The 2,998-nt window shown below is 55.6% G+C and overlaps 1 protein-coding gene across 1 annotated transcript in view; it reads right to left on the bottom strand.

Annotated features, from left to right (window-relative positions):
- Positions 1 to 164: 164 nt before the first annotated feature.
- Positions 165 to 2,998, bottom strand: part of MAPKAPK2 (MAPK activated protein kinase 2) — a 46,268-nt gene continuing 43,434 nt past the window's right edge. The window contains exons 5-10 of the mRNA XM_007470711.1: positions 2,834 to 2,960; positions 2,145 to 2,220; positions 1,629 to 1,753; positions 1,208 to 1,293; positions 1,028 to 1,108; positions 165 to 456 (exon numbers count right to left, since the gene is read on the bottom strand). Of these exons, the coding sequence (XP_007470773.1) occupies positions 313 to 456; positions 1,028 to 1,108; positions 1,208 to 1,293; positions 1,629 to 1,753; positions 2,145 to 2,220; positions 2,834 to 2,960 (639 nt within the window). The 3' untranslated portion in view covers positions 165 to 312. The remainder of the gene's footprint in view (positions 457 to 1,027; positions 1,109 to 1,207; positions 1,294 to 1,628; positions 1,754 to 2,144; positions 2,221 to 2,833; positions 2,961 to 2,998) is intronic.

The raw sequence follows: 2,998 nt of genomic DNA, 5'->3' as shown, positions 1-2,998 counted from the left end.
AGGAATGAGGGCAAGAACAATAAAAGAAGTTTCATAAAAATTCTAAGTCAAATTATTGATAAAACTGCAAAATGAGCACAGGTTCAAGAGCACCTTGCTCCTTCTCTCCACGCTCTCCCAGCCTTCCAGGCTCTCCCGCTCAGGGGTGGCCAGAACCAAAGGCAGAATTCAGCCTATGACGAGGTCCGGGCTCCATGAGGCTGAGGAGGAGGGGAGGCGGGAGTGGACAGTTCTGTGTCTCTTCATTTAAAAAATAGATTCAGGTCACGAGTTATTGCGTGTCCTCCAGTGGAGCAGGACAGGCCCAGCGGCTCAGTGAGCGAGGGCCGCGGCCTCCAGGGCCCGAGCTTTCTTCCGCCTCTTCAGAAGCAGAGGGTTGGATGCGTCTTCAATCTTTTTTATCTTGATCTGCTCATAGTCGACCCGCATCGTGGCCAAGGCACTGGTCATCTCCTCCTGGGGGGGCAGTGACCGAGAGAGCCGTGAGAGGCGACAGGCAAAGCAAGGGCAGGATGCGGGTGACGGGCGGGAGCAGAGGGCAGGCTGGGTGATGGGCCCAGGGCTGGGTCAACAGAGCCTGGCCACCGTGCTGCCAGCGCTCTCCTAGAGCCCTCCAGCAGCCCCACGGGAAGGCAGAAAGAGTGCCAACCAGGAGTCAGGAGACCTGGGTTCATGTCTGCCCCAGCCAATCACTAGCTGTGTGACCTTGACCAGGTCACCCTCCCTCTGGGCATCAATTTCCTGGTCTGCAAAGCGAGGAGATGGCACCAGATGACCTTTCAGGTCCCTTTAGAGACCCAGACAGTAGAGGGCTTGTAGAAAACAGCCACGGACAACTTTAGACCAAACACAGAACCTCTGCCCACAACCTGGCAGGAAAGTGGCTCAGAGCCACTGTTCCTGTTGTAACAGCGCCCCCCTGGGCTGAGCGAGTACAGAAGCAACCCCTCTGGGCCAGCACCTCCTCTCACGCCCAAGCACCTCGGCGCGTGCCCTCTGAGCCCCTCTTGGCCCATGGTGCCCTCACCTTGACGTCCTCCCACCTCTCCTTGTCCTCCTTCAGGACCCGGCTGGTGTGCAGTGGGGTCTGAGGGACCTTTGTTGATTGCTGGAGACAGAGAAAAGGGTCAGGGTGAAAGCCTGTGTGGGATGGAGCCCTAAGGGACAGTCTGTGTGAACCCAGGCCCCTCCGGCCCACCAGGCTTACCATGATCCAGGGGTGGTTCATGAACTCGGTGATGGTCATCCTCTGTGTGGGCTCTGTCTTCAGCAGGTTCCGGATGAGCATCTTCACTGTGGGGGAAAGCGAGGTGCGGGGAGGGGACAGAGATGGCTAAGGGGCCACCCCCCTTCTGCTGCTCCTTCCCACAGTTTTCAGGGAAAATCCAGATTAAAAGGGGCATGGACACAGACCACCCAAGGAGCTAGCCTTGAAGACCATTACGGCTCCAGCCCTGACAGCCCCACGCGCCCCATACCCCAGCTCTGCCACAGGCCCTTCACACAGACAGGACTTACCCAGCAGCTGTGGGCCAGGTGCAGATCCACAGCCACGCCACCCACGTGAGACCGCCCCTGCACACGCACACACACCTGCACACACGCACATGTACACGTGGGTTCTCTACCTTCCTCTGATACTTCTGACCATTCTGGGTTGGGGAATTCATACTGGCCCATTCGGATGCGACTCTTCATGCCCGGAGAGATGGCAAGGCCATGGTTGGAATAGAAGGGGGGATACCCACACAGCCTGAGCCGAGAGGAAGTAGGAAGAGAGGGACAGAGCTGATGTTATTTAGGGTCCTGCACCAGGACTAGAACGCGACAGAGGCTTCTTCTTGCAAAGGTCACAGGGAAATTGGGACTCACTGACTCAGGTACAATATACAAAGTCAAGGACAGGGCCCGGGAATGCAACATACCGAGTATCTAAACCACACATTTTCCTGCCCATAGGCTAATTTATAGCATTTAGCTGTCAGAATCCACTAAACGCAGAGACGGGGACATGCAGGGGATTCTCAGGGCATCTCCCATCCAGAAGGGGAACGCTAATCTTTGCCTCTTCTTCTCATCCCACCCCTGCCCCAGCCCAGCCCAGCCCAGCCCCACTTCCCCCAGGCCCCTCCCCACGCACTCACAGGATGTACATGATGACACCCAAGGACCACATGTCACAGGACTTGTCATACTTCTCTGGGCCCAGCACTTCTGGAGCTGCAAACCAAAGGTCAACGTGGGTGGGCCTGGCCCTCAGAACACTGGGATCCACCGCAGTTCCTCGGTGGCTGGTGCTCCCTATCCAACCCTTCAGCCCATCTTGATGGGACCTTAGCTGGGCTGGGAAGGGGAACAGTCATAGCCCAGACCCAGGGCTGGACAAAGGAGACCAGAAGACCCTTCTCCAAGAGAGCCCTAGGGCTAGAATCTCAAGATAAAACAAGTCTTGAACTGCAAGAGCCTTTCAGACTGCCATTTAATTTGACAAACACGTTTTGAGAGTTTATTCTGTGCTAGTCAGCTGGGGCTCCTGAACCAAATCTGCATCCCAGACTCCACTGGGAATCTGATGGGAATGACAGCTCTACTCAGGAAAAGCGTGCAAGTGTGCAAAATCCCACCCATAATCTCAGGCAGATAATTCCCTATAATGCTTCAGTCCCAGCTGAGTTCTGACGAGCCCTAGTTTGGGTCGGGTCACATCAGAACCAGTGCTAGAAAGGGCCTGAGGACTCAACTCTCCTAGGACCTGTGGCCCTGAGACCGGCAAGAGGAGGGCTTGAGAAAAGCTCTGGGGAAGACAAGCTCCCCAGGCCTACTCTGGACTTACCCACATAGTATGGCGTGTAACAAGGAGTGGTCAGAGAGTTGTGGCTGGTGGTTTCCTTGGCAAAGCCAAAATCAGTGAGTTTGAGAATGGCGTTGGGCCTTTTGGAGGTGTATAAGAGATTCTCAGGCTACAGAGAGAGAGACATAAATAGAATCTCTGCTGAAC

The sequence above is a fragment of the Lipotes vexillifer genome, unplaced genomic scaffold (assembly GCF_000442215.2).
Source record: "Lipotes vexillifer unplaced genomic scaffold, Lipotes_vexillifer_v1.1 scaffold1122, whole genome shotgun sequence".
In the NCBI taxonomy this organism is placed as follows: Eukaryota; Metazoa; Chordata; class Mammalia; order Artiodactyla; family Lipotidae; genus Lipotes; species Lipotes vexillifer.
The sequence above is the reverse complement of the archived record's forward strand: the minus strand, read 5'-3'. Positions and strand labels throughout refer to the sequence as shown.